At 45.0% G+C, this 23,067-nt stretch overlaps 2 protein-coding genes across 2 annotated transcripts; both read right to left on the reverse strand.

Annotated features, from left to right (window-relative positions):
* Window positions 1-1,720: 1,720 nt before the first annotated feature.
* Window positions 1,721-10,408, reverse strand: LOC126106194 (uncharacterized; the record flags this gene model as incomplete). The annotated part of the gene is made up of 4 exons (XM_049912430.1): window positions 10,396-10,408; window positions 8,695-8,767; window positions 6,590-6,593; window positions 1,721-1,759 (listed from the first exon to the last, which is right to left on the reverse strand). Coding segments are annotated over exons 1-4 (129 nt in total), but the record flags the coding sequence as incomplete, so codon positions are not given.
* A 165-nt stretch (window positions 10,409-10,573) lies between these two features.
* LOC126106197 (serine/threonine-protein phosphatase 6 regulatory ankyrin repeat subunit B-like) lies at window positions 10,574-22,569 on the reverse strand. The gene is made up of 2 exons (XM_049912431.1): window positions 22,510-22,569; window positions 10,574-12,493 (listed from the first exon to the last, which is right to left on the reverse strand). The coding sequence occupies exons 1-2, from the start codon at window positions 22,567-22,569 to the stop codon at window positions 10,574-10,576; spliced, it is 1,980 nt and encodes a 659-aa protein (XP_049768388.1).
* Between the last annotated feature and the right edge of the window lie 498 nt (window positions 22,570-23,067).

A 23,067-nucleotide genomic window follows, 5' to 3' on the forward strand; every position in this document is an offset into this window, starting at 1 on the left:
CAGTAAAGAATAATTTTATGACCTACTTCCTATTTAAAAAAAAAAAAAAAAAAAAAGGAGCACAAATAGACATTTCCCTTCACAGGAATTGCATACATAATTTTTTCAACGATTTGGTAACTTTGTCTTCAGAGTAAGTTTTTGTGATGCATCACTGTAGTGTTAAGATCTGACATAGGTATTAGACATTTCATATCTTTACTGTAACATTTTCTCTGCTTGAGCTTTGTCATGTTTAGGTATAAGTTACTGCATTTGTCACTTTGTATTACTCTGCTAAGCCAGTTTAACTACTGATTTATTTTTCTTTTTGCTGCACATTGGCTCATATTAGTTGTAATGTTGCATTTGATTTGCTAATTTAGATATACTGCTGCTTGCTTTGCCAATTTTCATTTTTTTGTCATTGCTGTTTGTGTTAATTGTTTTGTGCTGCTGCATTGCCTTGTCCCTTAGTATATATATCTGAACTCAGTAGATTTAAGTTAGCTTAAGAAGGGGTAGGCTATATAAGAGAACGAGTTGTGATGAATTGGAAGAAATGCATTGAGATGCTATAAAAAAAAGGTTTGAAAAAAAAAGTGTTGTACAATGAAGAATAATTATTTTGAAAGAGGATATGAACAAAACAGTAGCGTTTAGGGACAACCGGTATAGATAGGACTTTTTGGGAATAGTGATGAACTAAGGGAGATTTCCATGAAGTAATGAAAGTTTTGTTTGCAAATCAAATACGATAAATACTGCAGTAAAACAAACCCTGTCTTTTTCTTTTGTGTTATCCCGCTATATGTTTGTGTACCCTTGTGTATTTGTAGATTTTTTTCTAGTACTGTGTTATTTACTTTGTAAAGATGTTTAGACATTATTTATTCTGTTCTGTTTTAATGCTCATGTGTGAAGTTAATCTTTGGAAAGCTCTTCTCATTTTTTTTATTTATTTATGTCATAATTCCTGTAACACTGATGTATTTGTTATTTCTATTCTTTTGTAAGGCCTGTATTACTACAAATGTTTTCTGTATTATTATGCTCTTTAATGATGTATTTTGTACCTTTGTAATTGTATTCTTATGTTGTAAATTGATAATTGTATAGACACCAATTCTTCAAATTAAGTTTTATTTCACTGCACACGTTTCTGTTGGTCATAGTATATGCATAATATGTGAGAAGCTAAAAAAAAGGGGACTGTTAGCATTTGCATGTGTGTTGATAATTCAGCAAGGGACTGGTTAACAGCACTGCTGGTTCTAAGGACATTCAAAAAGTTTGTCAGTGCACAAGTGGTGGTTTATGGACTTGCTATATTGTCCACAAGACTCTTCGATGGTGATTGTGCACCTGCATAGTCGCAACAGATAGCTGCTGGCCATCTCTACGAGGGCTACAGTGGGTCTGCACCTTTGATGGCCCACAAATAGCATTATTTCTACAAGGACTCCAGTGGATCTGCACCTCTGGTGGCCCACCAATACCATAATCTCTACCAGGACTACAGTGGGTCTGCTCTGTGGTGACCTACCTACCAATATTCTTCAAAACTTCGACTGACTCTGCTGTGGGTTTGCTCTGTTGTGACCCATTACATGTCTGCATGTCAAGAGTCAGCATTGTCTTTCCGTTGGAAGGAAAACACTACTTCTTCAAGACTGCATTTTCTTTTACTGCTCAGACTTCGATGAGCAGAAAAAAAAGTGCAATTACTACTGTGATGAATGATCAGGACTGTCTTTATGGATTGTGAAAAAATTTTTGCTTTTGACCAACATTGTATCAATAAGTGTGTGCATTTGATATCTTTGTTATTGTAATTATGAAATTTTTTTTCAAATCTGTATTGGGCACTGCACAAAACTATTTGTAAAATATTTTGTGGGTAGCATGGGGGCTATGTAAGTAGGCTGTTTAGGTTTTTATGTTGGTAACACCACGTAGCGCTCTGTATGAAAATCACTGACTGTGCTGTGTGCAGTCTGTGGCTGGTTGGTATTGTTGGAATATTCGCTATTGTAGTGTTGGGCAGTTGGATGTGAACAGCGCATAGCGTTGCGCAGTTGGAGGTGAGCCGCCAGCAGTGGTGGATGAGGGGAGAGAGATGGCAGAGTTTTGAAAGCGGATGATCTGGACGTGTGTCCGCTAGAAAAAGGACATTTGTAAAGATGGTTGTCATGAATTGATAGATATATGATGACTTTTGAACATTATTGAGTTAAATACATTCTTTGTTCTCTATCAAAATCTTTCATTTGTTAACTATGCCTATCAGTAGTTAGTGCCTTCAGTAGTTAGAATCTTTTATTTAGCTGGCAGTATTGGCGCTCGCTGTACTGCGGTAGTTCGAGTAACGAAGATTTTTGTGAGGTAAGTGATCCATGAAAGGTATAGGTTATTGTTAGTCAGGGCCATTCTTTTGTCGGGATTGTTGAAAGTCAGATTGCGTTGCGCTAAAAATATTGTGTGTCAGTTTAGTGATGATCAGAATAAATAAAGAGAAATGTCTGAGCACGTTCAGTTTTGCTTAGCTGTTTGAAAATCAAATAACGTAAGAGGTTTATCAGCATGGTCATTTATAATTTTCCATAGGGGATGTTTCACATTCTTCATCACGCTCTGCACTGCAAATGGAGAAAGAGAACCCTTCCATAATCCTTTCAGCCGGGGATATTCTCGAAGTGCAGCTGCAGCAGTACTATACTTTTGACAATAGAGCGTCAGCAGTAATGCCTTCTCCTTTTGTCCAGGCTCACGCTGACACGTCAGCAAGTGCACTACGATTGATCAGGTGTGTGAGGCTATGAATGACGATGACTGATCACGGCACCTGGTGGCCATAATTGGAACTGGACGTTGGTGCTGTGATGCTTGGAAATAGTGCACCCCATACTCTGGACGTTAATGCTGCCAAGTTTGATACGCGTATGATAAGTAGTTTCCATGTTATAACGTGTTACACACGGAAAGTTTAATCACCCGGTAAATTAACTGAGAAACATATCTTTTGTTTCAGATATGGTACCCAAGTTAAATGATTGTTATTGTGAGGGTGACTGTTGCATTTTTGCAAAATGAATAGCGAGCGGTAACCAAACAAAGACATGTGCACGAGCACTAACTGAAAATGAAGTTATGGCACTATTGCTCAAGTCGATGGCGAATATTCCGATATAAGTGACTTCCTTTCAGGGACTGAACCGAAAGAAGTAATTGAAAACAACAAGCCTGAAAGAAGTAGAGATGACAAGTGTAGTAAGAAAGGTAGTCCTTCACGGAATGCATGGAAGTGTATTTCAGTAACAATATTGGAAACATTATCCCTGGAAAAAAATGACAACATGTGTTTTAACCAGTGGATCTCCAGGACATGACGACAAGCATGTTTCAGTAACTTATCCTTCTGCTGGTAAACATGACTCTAATAGTGAATCTGAAGATCTCCGTTTAGTGATTGATGTGCCTGATAAGTTTTTGGCAATAATAAGTACAAAAGAATGGTAAATGCCAGAGAACATAAGGTATCCTGCAAGAAACAGTAGGCTTCATCTTCCCAGGAACAAAGGTGTGGCCAGAGGAATTGACTCAGGAGTAAAAGTATGGTAGCTACTTTTCGCCACTCTACATCATACAAATGCAGAAATTCTCACGTGATGACCAAAATATTTCAGTGACTGGTATCAAGCAAATGACGATGCTCCTGGAAGCGCAATAAGACCATCACTTGCGCTCGAAACAACTGTTACAGAGCGGAACAGACTTTTTTCATTACAATATCCAGCTGTAGTTTTTAAAATTTATTCTAAAAACTCGCGAATTACAGCAGTTGATAAACATCTGTTATTGTGTTACACTGTCACAGGCAAGATTTGAAATCCAATCTTATGCTTTGGTTTTCACTCAAACAGTGGTAAACGTCGATAGAACGACAGACTGACTGCCTTAATACTTATTTTTTATCACGTAATCAAAATCAGCCAGGACAGCGTGTACCATTGAGTACTGTGCTGTTAATAAACACTTATTTGATTTCCGCAGGCGCTGTATTTTTAAGATGTTCATCCTATCGAAACCTGATAATTATAGGATTAAGATACTAATGATTTGCGGTACTAAGACATTTTGTAAGTCAAATGGAGAAGTTTATACCGGCAAGCATTCAACTCGTAAGGCAATTCCTACTGCTCAGTATTATTCTGTGGAGATGACGGAACCTATTCATTGCACTAATAGAAACTGCACTTCTGATAACTGGTTCACTTCCGTGCCATTGGCAAGTAAATTGCTTATTGATCACGGAGTGACAGTGGTGGGAATTATGAAACTGAAGAAGCCAGAAGTGCCTCCATTATTTACGGCGCAATATTAGTTTTCAGTAGCGAAATGACTCATCTATCGTACTGCACTCCCAAGAAGAAGAAAAAGATTGTGACTATGTTGTTTACAATGCATGACCCAAACCATAGGAGTGGAATTGTCAGACACCCTAAATCCACTCTGCACACAAAATGTGGCTTGGATTATTACATTGATGAATTATGCCATACTTACTCGTTGAGCAAGAAGATTCGTGGACGGCCTTTATGCATGCTGAATTCCGTTGTTGTCAGCTCTGTAGTAGTTCTATTGGATTCTGATTCAAAATCTAAAGAATCCGTGCCAAATCCACGAAAATAGATCAAAAAAGTTTTGCATCACCTCTGTTCCGAGAGTTCCAGAACCTGTACAGAAAGTTGGAATAGAGATCAAAATAAACATCTTATCCGCCATTTTCATTTGTTATGAAAAACACACATTGCATGCTGCACCACCAATAGCGAGACACTCAGAGGTGGTGGTCCAGAGTGCTGTACACACCGATACATCCAATAACCAGTAGCACGTCCTCTTGCATTTATGCATGCCTGTATTTGTCGTGCCAAACTATCCACAAGTTCATCAAGGTACTGTTGTTCCAGATTGTCCCACTCCTCAATGGCATGGAAATGAGCGTTTGGCGTCATGGCCGGGAGGCCTCTTACGGGGTAGGTCCGGCCGCCTTGGTACAGGCCTTATTACATTCGACGCCACATGGGGCAACCTGCGCGCCGAAAATAATGGTAAAGACAACACAACACCCAGTTCCTGAGCGGAGAAAATCCCCGACCCAGCCGGGAATTGGACCCGGGCCCATAGGGCAGCAATCCGTCACGCTGACCACTCAGCTATCGGGGCAGACACTGCTCAAAGATGATTCGGCGTAGATCCCTCAGAGTGGTTGGTGGGTTACATCGTCAATAAACAGCCCTTTTCTATCTGTCAATCTGTCCCAGGCATGTTCGATAGGGTTCATGTCTGGAGAACATGCTGGCCACTCTAGTCGAGCGATGTTGTTATCCTGAAGGAAGTCATTCACAAGATGGTTGTTGTCATCCATTAAGATGAATGCCTCGCCAATATGCTGCCGATATGGTTGCACTATCAGTCGGGGGATGGTATTCATGTATCGTACAGCCGCTATGGCGCCTTCCGTGACCACCAGCGGTGCACTTCGGCCCCACACAATGCCACTCCAAAACAGCAGGGAACCTCCACCTTACTGCACTCGCTGAGCAGTCTGTCTAAGGCGTTCAGCCTGACAGGGTTACCTCCAAAAACGTCTCCGACGATTGTCTGGTTGAAGGCATATGCGACACTCATCGGTGAAGAGAACGTGATGCCAATCCAGAGCGGTTCAATCGGCATGTTGTTGGGCCCATCTATACCGCGCTGCATGGTGTTGTGGTTGCAAAGATGGACCTCGCCGTGGACATCGGGAGTGAAGTTGGGCATCATGCAACCTACTGTGCAGTTTGTGTCGTAACACGGCGTCCTGTGGGTGCACGAAAAGCATTATTCAACATGATGGAGTGAGGGTTAGCGGTCATTCACTCCAATAGTAGCCCTTGGACGGCCGGAGCGAGGCATGTCATAGACAGTTCCTGTCTCTCTGTATCTCCATGTCCGAAGAACATCTCTTTGGTTCACTCCGAGACGCTTGGAGACTTCCCTTGTTGAGAGACCTTCCTGGCACGAAGTAACAATGCGGACGCGATCGAACCACTGTATTGACCGTCTAGGCACGGTTGAACTACAGACAACACAAGCCTTGTACCTCCTTCCTGGTGGAATGACTGGAACTGGTGGCTGTCGAACACCCTCCATCTAATAGGCGCTGCTCATGCGTGGTCGTTTACATCTTTGGGAGGGTTTAATGACATCTCTGAACAGTCAAAGGGATTGTGTCTGTGATACAGTATCCACAGTCAACGCCTATCTTCCGGAGTTCTGGGAAACTGGGTTATGCAAAACGTTTTTTGATGTGTGTTTGTAAAGCTGTTAGTAACTGATTTGCGAGGACCATGTATTGATGGAAGAATGAAAACCCCAAGTTTGTCTCGTAACCTCTAAGAAACAAGCTTGTGTTTCTGGGCACAGGAATACAGCAGCATTGTCTATCCAGAGGAAGATTACTTGAGGGAGAGGTGTATTCTGTACCCAAAGAAAGAACCGAAAAGTAAAAATTACACAAACAAATGCACAAAATTCATATGTGCAGAACATGAATTGGAAATACACTCCTGGAAATGGAAAAAAGAACACATTGACACCGGTGTGTCAGACCCACCATACTTGCTCCGGACACTGCGAGAGGGCTGTACAAGCAATGATCACACGCACGGCACAGCGGACACACCAGGAACCGCGGTGTTGGCCGTCGAATGGCGCTAGCTGCGCAGCATTTGTGCACCGCCGCCGTCAGTGTCAGCCAGTTTGCCGTGGCACACGGAGCTCCATCGCAGTCTTTAACACTAGTAGCATGCCGCGACAGCGTGGACGTGAACCGTATGTGCAGTTGACGGACTTTGAGCGAGGGCGTATAGTGGGCATGCGGGAGGCCGGGTGGACGTACTGCCGAATTGCTCAACACGTGGGGCGTGAGGTCTCCACAGTACATCGACGTTGTCGCCAGTGGTCGGCGGAAGGTGCACGTGCCCGTCGACCTGGGACCGGACCGCAGCGACGCACGGATGCACGCCAAGACCGTAGGATCCTACGCAGTGCCGTAGGGGACCGCACCGCCACTTCCCAGCAAATTAGGGACACTGTTGCTCCTGGGGTATCGGCGAAGACCATTCGCAACCGTCTCCATGAAGCTGGGCTACGGTCCCGCACACCGTTAGGCCGTCTTCCGCTCACGCCCCAACATCGTGCAGCCCGCCTCCAGTGGTGTCGCGACAGGCGTGAATGGAGGGACGAATGGAGACGTGTCGTCTTCAGCGATGAGAGTCGCTTCTGCCTTGGTGCCAATGATGGTCGTATGCGTGTTTGGCGCCGTGCAGGTGAGCGCCACAATCAGGACTGCATACGACCGAGGCACACAGGGCCAACACCCGGCATCATGGTGTGGGGAGCGATCTCCTACACTGGCCGTACACCACTGGTGATCGTCGAGGGGACACTGAATAGTGCACGGTACATCCAAACCGTCATGGAACCCATCGTTCTACCATTCCTAGACAGGCAAGGGAACTTGCTGTTCCAACAGGACAATGCACGTCCGCATGCTCTAGAAGCTGTAAGTCAACTACCCTGGCCAGCAAGATCTCCGGATCTGTCCCCCATTGAGCATGTTTCAGACTGGATGAAGCGTCGTCTCACGCGGTCTGCACGTCCAGCACGAACGCTGGTCCAACTGAGGCGCCAGGTGGAAATGGCATGGCAAGCCGTTCCACAAGACTACATCCAGCATCTCTACGATCGTCTCCATGGGAGAATAGCAGCCTGCATTGCTGCGAAAGGTGGATATACACTGTACTAGTGCCGACATTGTGCATGCTCTGTTGCCTGTGTCTATGTGCCTGTGGTTCTGTCAGTGTGATCATGTGATGTATCTGACTCCAGGAATGTGTCAATAAAGTTTCCCATTCCTGGGACAATGAATTCACGGTGTTCTTATTTCAATTTCCAGGAGTGTATGTCCAGAATTGAGTCAATAAACGAATTAAATGTTTCTTTGATACGTAATTAGTTAGAATATATTGTGAAAAGTATAATGCACCAATTTTGACTCTTTATTTATCAAGCTTTTAATACGGGGTTCACCACTAATAGCATTACTTATTGTTTGGCATGGGTAGCATTTGAAACATATACAGGGTGTCCATAAAAGAATGTCGCAGTTGTGATAAAAATGATCCCATGGCATTGTTGGCCAGGAGGTCCCATTCGGGTTCGGTCGCCAAGTCTTGTTCCAGACACATTGGGTGACTTGAGCGTCGATGATGTAGATGAGATGCTGAGGACCACGCAACACCCACTCCACGAGCGGAGAAAATCTTCAACCCAGCCGGGAACCGAACCCCAGATCGCTACATGGAAGGGAAGCACTTTACCACTCAGCTAATCAAGCGGACAATGTCAGAGTTGTAAAGTTTAATATTATCAAATGTAAGCGTTGAAGAGTGTCCATTTCCTGCCCACACTCACAGCCACTGCTCCTAAACAAAGATAAAAACTTGCCACTGAAGAAGAAAAAGCTACGACATACAGAGAGATATGATCATTAATGATCCCACTTTCATCTTCATGGTCAGTGAAATCAAATACAGTATCTTCCTCCAATAATATGTTGCTTAGGAAAGTTTCCAACTATTTGAAAGGACAGATAGTTATTAGGACAAATTTCTGAAATTCAGGTTAAGAAATAAAAAAATAGTTTCCACATATTTTAATAATGGCAAAATAAATACATCTTGTAATACAGTCGAGCAAATTGTATCAATTTAGGGTATTAAAAATCACTCTTGTCAGCGGTGCTGGTGAACCACTGAAGATGGTAAACTAAAGGATACGCTCATTTGAAACATCCTCTTCATGAAACACGACTTTGGAAGATGTAAAACTGAGTTTATAAGTGCAGTGTAGGGGCGAGTTGACAACAGAACGAGTCAGTGTGAAGTGTTTGTGGTTAAGAAAAGATGGCAAACTGGGTCTTCCCACCCCTGCAGATGCTACGCGCTTCTGCGATGCTGCTGCCTTGATAAGAACGCTAACGGCAATGATAACATTCTCACTTAGCAAGCATCACCACCTGTTTTAGCGATGTGTTCCCAGCCAGGTCGAATAGACTTCTAGGAGATGTCTGGCACTGGCTTCAGGTCCATGCTTCACTGGTCAATACAAAGCTGTGAGGCCAAATTTGTTCTTGAGGTGCACGTCAGCATTCGCAAGCAGTAGTATCTTCAGATACCCAGCGTTCCAGTTAGAGGCGCAATGATGGAATGCAGGGTCGTTAAACCTTTGTTGCCCCATGTTGCACTGCACATCATGCATAGCCTGCTTGGTGCAAAGGTGTGATCTCTTCAGGACCCACCAATTCCAAAATCGTGTTGACTGATCTACCCTAGTATATACTAACAGTTCGTTTTTTCGTACAGTAGTGCATAATGGAGTATGAAACCATTCTTATGTTCCACAGACACATCAGCTCTAGCATTCAACAACAGCCTAATGATAGGTGATTTTTCGTATTTATTGCACCACGAAGTGGTGTTGATCTAAAGAAGTTTCCCACCTGTAGGTCCTCTTTGGTCTCCATCAGTACTTCAATGTATTCTGGATTTCCATTTATTACCTCAAATATCGTAGTCCTGGTGTCCACACCAGCACAACTATTTAGTAGCTCTCTAGCACAATCACTGTAGTTTCGGAGTTTCGACTTTACTGTCAAACATAGTTGCTGAACGTCAAACCCTGGATCACTGTCTTTACTGCAACAGTCACCATAAGTGCTGCAAAGGAGCTCCAAGCTTTCCGTTATGTTCAGTAGCAAAACAAAATCGATGCTGCCGCCTTCTGCAGCAAAGTAAAGCAATGTAGTTCCAAATTTATCAGTAGCCTGTAGCTTTGTTCCAGCTCTAAGTGACAGTATAACGCATTCTCCACTGCCTCTCACCACAAGACTGAACAAGTGTTTACAACTGTCACTATTTCACACGTTTGAATCAGCTGCAGCGTCCACCAACAACGCGACTGTGTCGGCGTTGCCGCTGCTAGCAGCAAAATGTGGAGGTGTCTTAACCTGGCTGCCAAACGCCTTGCAGCAGCGGTAGCATACCACCGAAGTTAGGCGCTTTTAGGCTTGGCTAGTACTTGAATGAGTGTCCGGTCTGCTGAACACTGTTGGCAAACAGGGTGCACTAAGCCCTTGTCAGGCCAATTGACTGAGAAGTGTTGGCTGTGGTCACTAGAACTGACAACAGCCGGGAGAGAGGCGTGCTGACCGATTGCCCTTCCATATCCCATCCAGTGATGCCTATGGTTGAGGGTGACACGGTGGTCGGTCGGTACCGTTGGGTCTTCAGAGTGTGACTGTGTTACCAGATTTATACATTACTCCTGCTCCTTTCTCAAGAAGGCTATCTGTAGAAACGAAGCACACCACATAGTGGAATCGAGAGCCTGAAGATTCCTTACTGTAATATTAGTTTCATCACAGACCAGTCACCTGGTGCAGATCTCGTTTGGTCGGTATGTCACGTAAGACAGAAGCGTGTTACTAAGTGTGGACGACTACTTCATACTCTGAAAGTAACTTGACACACTCTCCATGACCAGATGTAGCTGCATAGTAGAGTGGTGTGCGACCGTCCTCATTCACCTGTTCCATATCTGCCCCAGCATCCAGCAGTAGCTTCACAATCTGGGCCCGGCCCTGCATTGCTGCGCAGTGCAGCGGCGTGTTACCACGATTGTTCTGTGTTGTGACTCCTGCACCGGCTTCCAAGAGTCCCTTGACGCACTTTGTATCGATGAACAGGCTGGCCAAATGCAGAGGTGTGTCACCATCTTCGTTGACGTGTTCGATGTCTGCACCAGCGTCCAGAAGCAGCATGACACTCCAGTGATTGCCCTTCATTGCCGCACAGTGCAGCGGCGTGTTACCACGATGGCTCTGAGTTGTGACTCTTGCACCGGCTCCCAAAAGCAGCATCACACATTCTGTGCCAAAACATAGGCTGGCCAAATGTAGTGGCGTGTCGCCGTCTTCGTTCACTTGTTCGATATCGGCACCAGCGTCCAGCAGTAGCTTCACATTCCAGCCTCGGCTCTTCACTGCCGCACAGTGCATTGGCGTGTTACCACGGTTGTTGCGAGTTGTGACTCTGGCACCCGCTTCCAAGAGACGCCTCACACATTCTCTGTCAGCAGACAGACTGGCCAAATGTAGAGGCGTGTCACCATCTTCGTTCACCTGCTCGATGTCTGCCCCAGCCTCGAGTAGCAGGCCCACACTTCCAGCGTTGCCCACATAAGCAGCGACGTGAAGTGGCGTGTTGCCACGATTGTTTTTTGTTGTGACTCTTGCACCATCTTGCAAAAGTCGCTTCACACACCCGGTGGTGTCAATGGAACCGCTGGCCAGATGAAGTGGCGTGTCACCATTGTTGTTAGTATCGTGCACATCTGCTCCTCCCTCCGCCAGTAACCTGACGCAAGCCAAACTTTCTTCGACAGCTGCAAGGTGTAGCGGCGTAAAACCAAACTTATCCTTTTCCTGCATGCCTGAGCCCGCATCCAGCATGAGCCTCACACAGTCCGGGTTGCCCTCCTCTGCAGCGACGTGCAGCGGGGTCTTGCCGTCGGCGTTCCTCGCTGTCAGATCCGCCTTCTCTTGCAGCAGCTGCCTCACACACTCGGTTTGGTCTTTGTATGCTGCCAAGTGCAGAGGTGTCTCCAGGGCATCACTCACTGGGCTGTTGTGAGCACCTGCACGTAAGAGCAGCTTCAGACTTTCAACTTCACCATTTCGTGCTGCGTAGTGCACTGCTGTGAGACCATCCATATCTCTCAACTCTAGATTTTTGACTGCACGCGCCAGCAACCTGACACATTCCGCGTTTCCCCAGATGACCGCCAAATGAAGAGGTGTCCGACATTTCGAGTCCTGCTCCAATGCGTCTGCACCAGCGGCCAGCAGTAGCTTCGCACTCTGGGCATTGCCCATAGCTGCTGCATAATGCAGTGGAGTCTGACCTCTCTTGTCTTGCATATTGACAGCAGCACCTGCAGAATGTAGCCGGCGTAAGCAGTCGACATTGCCAGCAACTGCCGCAAAATGTGCCGCTGTTTCACCATTATTGTTCTGTATGTTGACATCGGCCCCAGCCTCGATCAGCTGCCATAGACATTCCGCATCGCCTCTTCTTGCTGCATCGTGCAACGTTTCGTGCGGTGAGTCGCGGCGCACGAGACCGTCGTATTCTGTTGTCGGTTGCTGGGAAGTTCTGTGGAATGGCGCTCGTCTTAGCTTCTCGAATATACTGCGGAAACGCGTTGGTCTATGACCCGACATCTGTTTCCACTCTTCCAGTTGACTGGTTCGACCGGAGCCCTGGTGCAGCTCCAGAGATGCAGATTCAAGACTTGTAGATTTTTTCTGCATGTGCAGTACTTTAAGCATAACGAGCTTCGCCACCTGTAAATGATATTCAGATTCTAGAATGAGTACAATAACATCACTGATTAATATTGGCATATTTAGCTGCTATTTAGTTGCCGAAGGATGGCCAGTGGCCCTCTGACAGAAATGTAATGTTGTCAGGTGTGTAAATAATTTTATAAACATTTTGGATGATTGGTACTACACAGTCTGCATGAACTTCAATGAATAAAATCTTATTTCTAGGAAACACATACTTCTCACATCACCAGAAAATAAAGAACAGAGCCGGCCGGGGTGGCCGTGCGGTTCTAGGCGCTACAGTCTGTAACCGCGTGACCGCTACGGTCGCAGGTTCGAATCCTGCCTCGGGCATGGTTGTGTGTGATGTCCTTAGGTTACTAAAATGTAAACTTTCACAGCCGGAAATATCATGTCCATTATAATTATCCGGGCTGTTATGCCGTGGTTGATGAATTCTGTGGTGATTCCCAACGTTTCGTCTCCGACTGCGGGAGACATCTTCCAGGGGGTCCGTAGCTTGATGGAAGGTCCAACACACACACTGGCTCGCTACTGACTGTCACGTCCGCATGTATCCCGTGACACCCAACGTGCTCTAGAAGGTGTAAGTCAACTACCCTGGCCAGCAAGATCTCCGGATCTGTCCCCCATTGAGCATGTTTCAGACTGGATGAAGCGTCGTCTCACGCGGTCTGCACGTCCAGCACGAACGCTGGTCCAACTGAGGCGCCAGGTGGAAATGGCATGGCAAGCCGTTCCACAGGACTACATCCAGCATCTCTACGATCGTCTCCATGGGAGAATAGCAGCCTGCATTGCTGCGTAAGGTGGATATACACTGTACTAGTGCCGACATTGTGCATGCTCTGTTGCCTGTGTCTATGTGCCTGTGGTTCTGTCAGTGTGATCATGTGATGTATCTGACCCCAGGAATGTGTCAATAAAGTTTCCCCTTCCTGGGACAATGAATTCACGGTGTTCTTATTTCAATTTCCAGGAGTGTATGAGTGCGGCGATATACCATCTGACTTTTGGAAAAGCATCATCCACACAATTCCGAAGACGGCAAGAGCTGACAAGTGCGAGAATTATCGCACAATCAGCTTAACAGCTCATGCATCGAAGCTACTTACAAGAATAATATACACAAGAATGGAAAAGAAAATTGAGAATGCGCTAGGTGACGATCAGTTTGGCTATAGGAAAAGTAAAGGGACGAGAGAGGCAATTCTGACGTTACGGCTAATAATGGAAGCAAGACTAAAGAAAAATCAAGACACTTTCATAGGATTTGTCGACCTGGAAAAAGCGTTTGACAATATAAAATGGTGCAAGCTGTTCGAGATTCTTAAAAAAAGTAGGGGTAAGCTATAGGGAGAGACGGGTCATATACAATATGTACAACAACCAAGAGGGAATAATAAGAGTGGACGATCAAGAACGAAGTGCTCGTATTAAGAAGGGTGTAAGACAGGGCTGTAGCCTTTCGCCCCTACTCTTCAATCTGTACATCGAGGAAGCAATGATGGAAATAAAAGAAAGGTTCAGGAGTGGAATTAAAATACAAGGTGAAAGGATATCAATGATACCATCCGCTGATGACATTGCTATCCTGAGTGAAAGTGAAGAAGAATTAAATGATCTGCTGAACGGAATGAACAGTCTAATGAGTACACAGTATGGTTTGAGAGTAAATCGGAGAAAGACGAAGGTAATGAGAAGTAGTAGAAATGAGAACAGCGAGAAACTTAACATCAGGATTGATTGTCACGAAGTCAATGAAGTTAAGGAATTCTGCTACCTAGGCAGTAAAATAACCAATGATGGACGGAGCAAGGAGGACATCAAAAGCAGACTCGCTATGGCAAAAAAGGCATTTCTGGCCAAGAGAAGTCTACTAATATCAAATACCGGCCTTAATTTGAGGAAGAAATTTCTGAGGATGTACGTCTGGAATATAGCATTGTATGGTAGTGAAACATGGACTGTGGGAAAACCGGAACAGAAGAGAATCGAAGCATTTGAGATGTGATGCTATAGACGAATGTTGAAAATTAAGTGGACTGATAAGGTAAGGAATGAGGAGGTTCTACGCAGAATCGGAGGGGAAAGGAATATGTGGAAAACACTGATAAGGAGAAGGGACAGGATGATAGGACATCTGCTAAGACATGAGGGAAAGACTTCCATGGTACTAGAGGGAGCTGTAGAGGGCAAAAACTGTAGAGGAAGACAGAGATTGGAATACGTCAAGCAAATAATTGAGGACGTAGGTTGCAAGTGCTACTCTGAGATGAAGAGGTTAGCACTGATGACCAACAAAAAAAAAAAAAAAAAAAAAAAAAACGGCCTACCCACTTGCAGGTCTTAGCTACATTTAAATAACTCTATTATCTGACCGATGTTTGGACATAGACCACGACCCGAGAATAAGACAATTTACTTATACCTGGTTCAGATCATTTCGTTATTTCTCCCAGATCTAGCGTTTATATATCTAATCAGGATTACCAGTCGGATATAAAATACTTAACATGCAGCTGAATTTCCTTCGTAAACATGACGTTATTCCTGAAATATGATGTTGTTCAGCAAATCATTTCGTATTACCTGTTCTTGGTTTTCTGTTAATGTAAAACTTTGTATTTTGTAACTGAAAGGATTTGATAAAAATAGTCTCATCAATAAAATCGAAAACCTTCTTGTTACAGTCTTATACATGATTGTTTTGATTTCATTGTTGAAATAGCCGAGTGCCATGAAATAGGTAACGGTTAAGGTAAGGAATGGCTTTGGAACCAGAGATCAACATACGGTCTGAGTGGAGAGAACTCTCGTCTTCGAATATAAAACTTTTGCGTGCCTGCATATCCTTGTCTTTGCACCGTCTCCATACTGTAGTCAGGCAGAAAGTGAGCGTGGTAGTGGATTATTTGCTTAGTCATGGCTAGTAAACGGTTTGTCAAAGCTGCTATCAGAAGAACTTTCGACAGTGCAATATTTTACGAGGGATGTTCGGGAAGTAAGGAACAATCGGTCGCCAAATGGAAACCACAGTGAAAATCAAAAATGTTTTATGTGCAACAGCTGGCTACTCCTTCCAGCTACTTCACTAGTCGCCGCTCCGACTTAGACATCTGTGTGGTGTTGTAGCAACTATCCACTACCCTTGTCATAGAGTCGGCTGGTGTGGTCGTGCGGTTCTAGGCGCTTCAGTCTGGAACCGCGTGACCGCTACACCGCTACGGTCGCAGTTTCGAATCCTGCCTCGGGCATGGATGTGTATGATGTCCTCAGGTTAGTTAGGTTTAAGTAGTTCTAAGTTCTAGGGGACTGATGACCACAGATGTTAAGTCCCATAGTGCTCAGAACAATTTGAACCATTTTTGAACCTTGTCATAGAAGGCAGCCTCCTGTGGTTTTTGACAATTTCCTTCGCTGTACTGCAGCTCGTTGCCTGTGCCAAAATGTTGTCTTCGTAGCCAGCGGTTCATCTGAACAGAGATGAAAATCATAGGGAGCCACGTCCAGGCTGTGTGGTGGGTAATCAAACACTTTGTAAGTAGGCTGTTTAGGTTTTTCTGTTGGTAACGCCACGTAGCACTCAATATGAAAATCACTGACTGTGCTGTGTGAAGGCAGTGGTTGGTTTGCATTGTTGGAGTATATGCTATTGTAGTAGTGGGCACTTGGCTGGTAACAGCGCGTAGTGTTGCGCAGTTGGAGGTGAGCCGCCAGCAGTGGTGGATGTGGGGAGAGAGATGGCGGAGTCTTGAGAACGGATGATCTGGACGTGAGTCCATCAGAGACAGTAAATTTGTAAGACTGGATGCCATGAACTGCTATATATATTATGACTTTTGAACACTATTAAGGTAAATACATTGATTGTTTTCTATCAAAATCTTTCATTTGCTAACTATGACTATCAGTAGTTAGTGCCTTCAGTAGTTTGAATCTTTTATTTAGCTGGCAGTAATGGCGCTCGCTGTATTGCAATAGTTCGAGTAACGAAGATTTTTGTGAGGTAAGTGATTTGTGAAAGGTATAGGTTAATGTTAGTCACGGCCATTCTTTTGTAGGGATCATTGAAAGTCAGATTGTGTTGCGCTAAAAATATTGTGTGTCAGTTTAGTGTTGATCAGAAAAGGTAAAGAGCGAAATGTCTGAGTACGTTCAGTTCTGCTCAGCTGTTTGAAAATCAAATAATGTAAGAGGTTTATCAGCACAGTAATTCATTAAATTCTTTTAAGGGGACGTTTCAACTTCCCATAGGAAACGCTACAGGGGCGTTCTCATTGACCCTGCAGTGTGCGGCCGAGAATATTGCCATGAACGTTATGTAGGGTTACATGAAATCAGGCTAAATCTGTCGCCAGGCACACGCACGTGGCGGGGGCCACTATTTTATAGCCATATTTATGCGCTCACTGTGCGCTCAAAACAGAGAGAGCAACATGACGCTATTTGACAGGCATTCTAGAGACAATGTCCAATACTGTTTGATAAAATTTCGGGTTTGCAGCCGCATAAACTCAGCTTCTACCTTCTAATATTTCGGCTGAATACCGAGGATCGAACCACTGCGCATACGCATTTCATAAATAGTAAAGGAGAATATATTACTGACGACTAAACTGTGCGTTTTGTGTATCTATTGTGTTTATTAAACTTTCGGAAAAACGCTACGGACTTATGCACAAATCTGATAGTTCTAATTACATCTACATCTACATCCATACTCCGCAAGCCACCTCACGGTGTGTGGCGGAGGGTACATTGAGTACCTCTATCGGTTTTCCCTTCTATTCCAGTCTCGTATTGTTTGTGGAAAGAAGGATTGTCGGTATGCCTCTGTATGGGCTCTAATCTCTCTGATTTTATCCTCATGGTCTCTTCGCGAGATATACGTAGGAGGGAGCAATATACTGCTTGATTCCGCGGTGAAGGTATGTTCTCGAAACTTCAACAAAAGCCCGTACCGAGCTACTGAGCGTCTCTCCTGCAGAGTCTTCGACTGGAGTTTATCTATCATCTCCGTAACGCTTTCGCGATTACTAAATTATCCTGTAACGAAGCGCGCTGCTCTCCGTTGGATCTTCTTTCTCTCTTCTATCAATCCTATCTGGTACGGATCCCACACTGCTGAGCAGTATTCAAGCAGTGGGCGAACAAGCGTACTGTAACCTACTTCCTTTGTTTTTGGATTGCATTTCCTTATGATTCTTCCAATGAATCTCAGTCTGGCATTTGCTTTGCCGACGATCAACTATATGATCATTCCATTTTAAATCACTCCTAATGCGTACACCCAGATAATTTATGGAATTACCTGCTTCCAGTTGCTGACCTGCTATATTGTAGCTAAATGATAAGGGATCTTTCTTTCTATGTATTCGCAGCACATTACACTTGTCTACATTGAGATTCAATTGCCATTCCCTGCACCATGCGTCAATTCGCTGCAGATCCTCCTGCATTTCAGTACAATTTTCCATTGTTACAACTCTCGATATACCACAGCATCATCCGCAAAAAGCCTCAGTGAACTTCCGATGTCATCCACCAGGTCATTTATGTATATTGTGACTAGCAACGGTCCTACGACACTCCCCTGCGGCACACCTGAAATCACTCTTACTTCGGAAGACTTCTCTCCATTGACAATGACATGCTGCGTTCTGTTATCTAGGAACTCTTCAAACCAATCACACAATTGGTCTGATAGTCCATATGCTCTTACTTTGTTCATTAAACGACTGTGGGGAACTGTATCGAACGTCAAGAAACACGGCATCTACCTGGGAACCCGTGTCTGTAGCCCTCTGGGTCTCGTGGACGAATAGCGCGAGCTGGGTTTCACACGATCGTCTTTTTCGAAACCCATGCTGATTCCTACAGAGTAGATTTCTAGTGTCCAGAAAAGTCATTGTACTCGAACATAATACGTGTTCCAAAATTCTACAACTGATAGACGTTACTGTAAATTATGCACTGAAATGCAACTGCAACCGGCCGCGGTGGCCGAGCGGTTCTAGGCGCTTCAGTCCGGAACAGCGTGACTGCTACAGTCGCAGGTTCGAAACCTGCCTCGGGCATGGATGTGTGCGATGTCCTTAGGTTAGTTAGGTTTAAGTAGTTCTAAGTTCTAGGGGACTGATGACTGCAGATGTTAAGTCCTATAGTGCTCAGAGCCATTTGAACCATTTTGCAATTGCAGGGACAGGGGCTAGTTGAATACATCAAATTTCATGTCTGTGCTATTTTTTATTACAGCGATATGAGGCCATCTTTGGTTTTTTAAAAATAGAACCCTATGGTAAATTTTAGCGTAACATGATGGGCGTCAAAAGACGGTTTCAAATCTGTGTATATGATATTATTTAGGCGAATAGTTTTTGAGGCACAGATATGTTCCCGTATCGTATTCGTCCTTCGAAGCGGCGTCGTCCAATGCGACCTTTCGTGTTGGCCACTGAGGAACTTAACAAGGCAGGCGTTGTTTTCCTGCTTCTCGATAACGCCGCAAGGTGACGCACGAGGTAGCTGGAGAGAAGGGTATAAATGTGCTTCTGAGGTAATGAGACATCGCATTTCCGTCACAGTTTCTTGTTGCAGACATGTACAACCAATGAAGAAAGATATGCTTGTAGTGTATGGTGAAAGCAGAAGAAATGCTGTTAGAGGAATAAAGCGACATGGAGAGCTGTATCCTGATCGTGAGCGTCTTACGCGCCAGCTTCTTGCACGTATTTGCAAGAAACTACTTGAATCGGGAACATGGAACGCCATACAGAGGACAAGGCAGAAAACTGCAACTGGCGAGATACATGAAGAGGGCGTTCTAGCGTTGGCGCATAGCGACCCTACTGTTTCGTCGCGACGTGTCGCCTCGGAATGTGGTATACGTCAGAGAAGTGTTCAACGCATATTGCACCGGCATAGATTTCACCCGTTTCACCTCTCATTACAGCAAGCTCTCTCCGGTATGGATTTCGAACGGAGCTAGGAATTTTTCCGGCTTGCTCTGCAGCGCCGACAAGATGATCCAACGTTTTTTCAACGGGTACTTTTTACCTATGAGGCAACTTTCACCAATGTAAATTTGCATAATATGCATTACTGGTCAGTAGAAAACCCTCATTGGCTTCCACCGTGGAGTGTTAACGTGTGATGCGGCATCGTCGGAAATGTCATTGTGGTGTCGTACGTCATTCCGGATATACTAAATGACAACAACTATGCACAGTTCCAGCGAAACGTTCTGCCCATTTTGCTGGAAGAGGTACCACTAACTACGCGTCAGTGCATGTGGTTCCAACATGACGGCTGTCCTGCTCACTCATCCCGTGTGGCTACAGAGCTGTTAAATGAAAAGTTCCCGGATTGTTGGATAGGACGACGTGCAGAAGTGAAGTACCAGCCCAGTCTCCTGATTTGCCCCCCCATTATTTTTTTTCCGTGGGGAGAAATCAAACATAAAGCGTATGCTCACAATACCAACTACGCCAGAGGATATGAAACAACGTGTGATGGAAGCGTGTGCTGATATCTCAGGTGACACCCTCGCAGCCGCTCACAAATCATTCGAACGGCGACTACAGAGGTGCAATGCAGCAGAGGGGAAGCATTTTGAGCACATGCTTCAGTAAAGTTTTGTATCATGTTCAGTATGTATCTTGCATCTTTGTGTGTATTTGCTTCGTATTGTGATCAATAGTAAATATCTTCAAATAAAAAACAAATACATACGAAAGAATTGTGACCAATAAGGGCCTCCTCATTCACATTTGTATTTCTGTTACTTAAAATGTATTAATATCTTGTAGTATTTTAGTACTGTATGTTGTCTACTATTTTGGTATCACAATTGTCTAATAAATGAATAATATTTACACGACATCATCAGTTAATGTTTGCACGAAATATCGCAGTATGTGTTACTATTGTCTGGTGAATGATCCTGTTTGTGTAAGGACGGACTCGCTACGTTTACCATGTACTCTACACAACAGGAAAGGTCGCATTGGACAACGCCGCTTCGAAGGACGACCACGATACGAGACCATATCTGTGTCTCAAAAACTATTAGCCTAAAAATTATGATATACACATATTTGAAACCGTCTTTTTAAGCCCATCATGTTACGCAAAAATATCGTAGGGTTCCTTTAAAATAAACCAAAGATGGCTTCATATCTCTGTAATAAAAAAAAAAACAGCACAAACCTGAAATTGATGTATTCAAGTAGCCCCTGTCCCTGCAATTCACTGTCCAAACGGCATCTTTGTATCTATTACGGTTGGGGAGATACAACGTGTTTTATGACTTAGCTGCGTCACACTATATACACTCCTGGAAATGGAAAAAAGAACACATTGACACCGGTGTGTCAGACCCACCATACTTGCTCCGGACACTGCGAGAGGGATGTACAAGCAATAATCACACGCACGGCACAGCGGACACACCAGGAACCGCGGTGTTGGCCGTAGAATGGCGCTAGCTGCGCAGCATTTGTGCACCGCCGCCGTCAGTGTCAGCCAGTTTGCCGTGGCACACGGAGCTCCATCGCAGTCTCTAACACTGGTAGCATGCCGCGACAGCGTGGACGTGAACCGTATGTGCAGTTGACGGACTTTGAGCGAGGGCGTATAGTGGGCATGCGGGAGGCCGGGAGGACGTACCGCCGAATTGCTCAACACGTGGGGCGTGAGGTCTCCACAGTACATCGATGTTGCCGCCAGTGGTCGGCGGAAGTTCCACGTACCCGTCGACCTGGGACCGGACCGCAGCGACGCACGGATGCACGCCAAGACCGTAGGATCCTACGCAGTGCCGTAGGGGACCGCACCGCCACTTCCCAGCAAATTAGGGACACTGTTGCTCCTGGGGTATCGGCGAGGACCATTCGCAACCGTCTCCATGAAGCTGGGCTACGGTCCCGCACACCGTTAGGCCGTCTTCCGCTCACGCCCCAACATCGTGCAGCCCGCCTCCAGTGGTGTCGCGACAGGCGTGAATGGAGGGACGAATGGAGACGTGTCGTCTTCAGCGATGAGAGTCGCTTCTGCCTTGGTGCCAATGATGGTCGTATGCGTGTTTGGCGCCGTGCAGGTGAGCGCCACAATCAGGACTGCATACGACCGAGGCACACAGGGCCAACACCCGGCATCATGGTGTGGGGAGCGATCTCCTACACTGGCCGTACACCACTGGTGATCGTCGAGGGGACACTGAATAGTGCACGGTACATCCAAACCGTCATCGAACCCATCGTTCTACCATTCCTAGACCGGCAAGGGAACTTGCTGTTCCAACAGGACAATGCACGTCCGCATGTATCCCGTGCCACCCACCAGCAAGATCTCCGGATCTGTCCCCCATTGAGCATGTTTGGGACTGGATGAAGCGTCGTCTCACGCGGTCTGCACGTCCAGCACGAACGCTGGTCCAACTGAGGCGCCAGGTGGAAATGGCATGGCAAGCCGTTCCACAGGACTACATCCAGCATCTCTACGATCGTCTCCATGGGAGAATAGCAGCCTGCATTGCTGCGAAAGGTGGATATACACTGTACTAGTGCCGACATTGTGCATGCTCTGTTGCCTGTGTCTATGTGCCTGTGGTTCTGTCAGTGTGATCATGTGATGTATCTGACCCCACAAATGTGTCAATAAAGTTTCCCCTTCCTGGGACAATGAATTCACGGTGTTCTTATTTCAATTTCCAGGAGTGTATATCTAATACAATCATTATTATATAAGTAACTTCAAAATCGAGGCTAAGTAACTGCTCAGTAGAAAGGTTAGTGCAGTCCACTCGATATTCTCGTGGTGACGTCACTTTTTCTGTGTGGAAAATGAATAATGTGTTGTACTATGAGCGCAGAGAAGCTGAACCGTTGTGTAAATAATTAGAACACAGAAAGAGAAGTGGGATAACCTTGAAGAAAGTGACAAGGGCATTTAGCGTAAAATATTCCACTTTCTAAGGAATGAGAACTGCTCTATACCAATGGACTTACCTCCATATCACCAAAACTTCTGGCTTCGTGCTGGATTTCTTGATACTGCCCTGCAGACATCTCTGCGCAGACGATAGACACCCCAGCCTACACAAAGAAGACGACGATATGGTGAAGTATTTCGGACACTGTACTGAGTTCGATGAAGTCTACAAAATCAGGAATAGTAAATGACTGTACCGCGGATTTCAACCACCGCTTCTATGAGAATTTCATGAGAAGCAGACGCGAAATAAATATTAATTCAAGTCATCTGCGACCAACAAGGAAAACCGGAAAATATTTTCGAGATATGAAATTCAGACAGAAGGACGACCGGTGGTACGTATGCGACGATAGATATTTTAAAATAGAAGGTGATTATAATTAAAGTTAAACTTTCAAAACGCTGTAGAAATAACACCACTTGCCATAATGTCAAACTGCAACGGAATAGTATCGGAGAAGGGGGAAAACATATGGCAGAAGAAAAAAAATAGTGTGAAAATTGACCAATAGACGGCGCTGTATGTGTCAGAATACGTAAATGAAAACAACTGTCATCTGAACGACCCATTG

The sequence above is a fragment of the Schistocerca cancellata genome, chromosome 10, assembly GCF_023864275.1.
Source record: "Schistocerca cancellata isolate TAMUIC-IGC-003103 chromosome 10, iqSchCanc2.1, whole genome shotgun sequence".
NCBI lineage: Eukaryota > Metazoa > Arthropoda > Insecta > Orthoptera > Acrididae > Schistocerca > Schistocerca cancellata.